At 56.8% G+C, this 2,696-nt stretch overlaps 2 protein-coding genes across 2 annotated transcripts, besides 1 other annotated feature; one reads left to right on the forward strand and one right to left on the reverse strand.

Moving 5' to 3' along the window:
• Nucleotides 1–591, reverse strand: Tco025E_09897 (uncharacterized protein; the record flags this gene model as incomplete). Its single annotated transcript, XM_029376700.1, has 1 exon — nucleotides 1–591. A coding segment is annotated over one exon (591 nt), but the record flags the coding sequence as incomplete, so codon positions are not given.
• Nucleotides 592–652: 61 nt separating this feature from the next.
• Nucleotides 653–682: a microsatellite.
• Nucleotides 683–1,220: 538 nt separating this feature from the next.
• On the forward strand, nucleotides 1,221–2,324 carry Tco025E_09898 (retrotransposon hot spot (RHS) protein; the record flags this gene model as incomplete). Its single annotated transcript, XM_029376701.1, has 1 exon — nucleotides 1,221–2,324. The coding sequence occupies one exon, from the start codon at nucleotides 1,221–1,223 to the stop codon at nucleotides 2,322–2,324; it is 1,104 nt and encodes a 367-aa protein (XP_029223174.1).
• Between the last annotated feature and the right edge of the window lie 372 nt (nucleotides 2,325–2,696).

A 2,696-nucleotide genomic window follows, 5' to 3' on the forward strand; every position in this document is an offset into this window, starting at 1 on the left:
TTCCCCCTTTATGCATGCAGGGGCTCGCTGTGGTGGGCGGCCCGGTGATGAGAGAAGCGCAGAGGGAGCTGCTGAGAACCCACTGCCTGGCAGCGACACGCTAAGCGGGACAGGCGGGCGTGGGGAGAAGCAGAAGGCAGACGGCGATGCGTGAATGGCGTGCGGCCCGAAAATAGAAGAAAAAAAAGAAGCTTGTGTCTGGGTGGGGCTCACTGGGCGGCGCGGTGGCCGCAAAGTGGCGGAAGCCGCTGCCCTTCCCGCGGGAACTGTGCCGCCACTCTCCCCTCGTTTGTCGCGGCTGGGGCAAGTGTGTCCGCGGCTGAACGGCGCACGGAAGTGCAGCGGCGTACGCCACGACGACTGAACAAAGCGGACGCGTCTCTCATCTGCTGCCGCCTTCGCCGGCTGCGCCCCGTGCGGCCGCAGTTGCGTGGCATAACGTCCCCTCGCGCTGTTCACGTGCTGGGCGCCCTGCGTGTTTGCGTCGTGGCGGGCACTGCGGCGGCGCCCCTCCTCCTCCTCCTCCTTGCGGGTGGGCGGCCGCCTCGTGTGCTCTGCCCCTTCTCGCCTGAGCAGATTGCGGCACAACATGCCACCGCAACGAGGCGGTGTCAGTTCCCCACCATGAGTGGGCGATGCCCGCGCGTAGCCGCACACACACACACACACACACACGCACCCAAAGAGTGACGGAGATGTGTGTGGGGACGCGAATGGCGGCTGCAGTGCGAAGAGAAGAGCAGCATCGCTGTTGCCGTCTGCCCTGCAATTTGCACATGTCCCCCTTCTGCGGGGAGGGGCGAGCGTCGTGGTGGGGCCGCACGATGCGGTGACCCTCACACTTTCTTTCTGTATCTCTTTCTTGCTGAATGTGTCTGCGTGGGGGTCGCGTGCCTGTGTGCCTATTTTTTTTGTCTTTCATTCCCCTTTTGGCTGGTGGTTGGTGTTCGGCCGCAGCTCAAGCCAACAACCACAACAAAGTAAAACAGGTAAGGAGAGAAATGTCTGGAAGAAGTGAAGAATAAATTCACGCTTCTGCGGAGAGCCCCGCCACTAATGTGCCTCTGCCCCCGCGGCACGCGAGGTCAGGGCTCGACAGCAGCGTTTCCGTTCAACTCCCTGTGCAACGCCGAAAGGTAGAGGCAGCTGCACGACAATGCTGGGCTCTTCACAGTGCTGTGGAGGAAGTCTTACTGGCGGGATTAGATGCTACAGAACAAATGACGCTAAACGACTTCATCAGGAGGTATGTTGATCCCAATTTCCTGTTCGAAGGCCGCAATGTAATGATGGAGGTGTTTGCTCGTAGGCCTGAGACTTACGTCACGGACCCGGGGCTTCGCGGGGCCATTCTTAGCGTACCAGAGTGTCAGAAGTACGCGCTTCGTGCGGAAGTAATCAAGCTAATGGAGCATAGATTGGGTACCCTTCAACACTGGAAGGGTTTTGAACACAAGGAAATTGTTTTTCCTATTACAAGGACAATACTCCAATCAGCCCTTGACGCGGCGGAGGCAAACGAAAGTGCAACTCGAATACTGGCAGTTGGCAGACTGCCGATACCGGATGGTTTCTACGACTCAGTGCTAAACGCGCAATGCAGCCACGCCTTGGAGTTTCACGAGGGCGAAGGAAGCCACAGACGGTTGCGCATGAAGGTGAAAGCAGGCCAACCACCAACACAGTTGTGGGATTACACAGTGCAGGGCAGGACTCTTCTGCCGGTGGAAGATGCAGAGCAGTTTATTGCACCGCGCCCCCGGCTGATGATACTCACCTCGAAGCAGATGTGGCCGTACTCCCTGGAGGGGGAGCCTCTTGCCGACTGCTACGTCAACCGCGAAGTGCAGCGGGTGTGGCGGATCGTCGAAAGGGATCTTACCGAATGGTTTACCACCCGCGAAGGGGAATTGCAGGGGCCGATGCGGCGGCTCTTGATTGGGACGCCCGGCATCGGGAAATGTATGAACGTTGGCTCCTACCTTCTTTACCAGCTGCTGCGCTACGGCGATACGAAACTCAAAGTCGTTGTCTACTCCTTTGGAATAATCTCGGCATACGTGTTTGACAGGACGACGAAAAAAGTGACAAACTATGAGGGAGCGGGCAATGTGAGAAGGGTTTTGATTGCTTTGGCTGCGAGTGGAATGGATGGATTTATTATCTACGATGCGTTTCGCCAGGGTCAAGGGCCCACGCGGGATTTTCCCCCCGTCCGCGCAGGGGGCATCATTGTGTTGACATCCCCAAGCGAAAATAACTATAAAGGGTGGGCGAAGCAAAGAGATTGCCAAAGGCAAAACATCGTGAATTGCCCTGACTAGCTTGATGTGAGGGCGATGTGTGCCTGGGAGACGCGTGATGGGCCAGCCGAGGAACAAAAGAGGTACTGGGAGGATGTTAGCAAACACATGCGTAACGTTGTACCACTTCTACGTCATATCTTCGACGAGAATAAGTACAAGGACCGCTTTGAAGCGGCCAAGGCCACCGTGAACGAGCTTGACGCTTCGAATGCAAAGCACTACAAAGGCATTATGGCCAGGAGCTTGTGGGCCGCGAAAAATCCGTCCCACCAACTCGTAAAAATTGTCGAGTAAGAGATGAAAAAGGTGGTGAGAGATTTCTCAACGCACCGGTGCCTTATTTACTCGGACAGGAAACATTTACACAAGCTGTCAGAGGTAATGGACCGA

Source organism: Trypanosoma conorhini (assembly GCF_003719485.1).
Source record: "Trypanosoma conorhini strain 025E chromosome Unknown Tco_14.4_contig_01344, whole genome shotgun sequence".
Lineage (NCBI taxonomy): Eukaryota > Euglenozoa > Kinetoplastea > Trypanosomatida > Trypanosomatidae > Trypanosoma > Trypanosoma conorhini.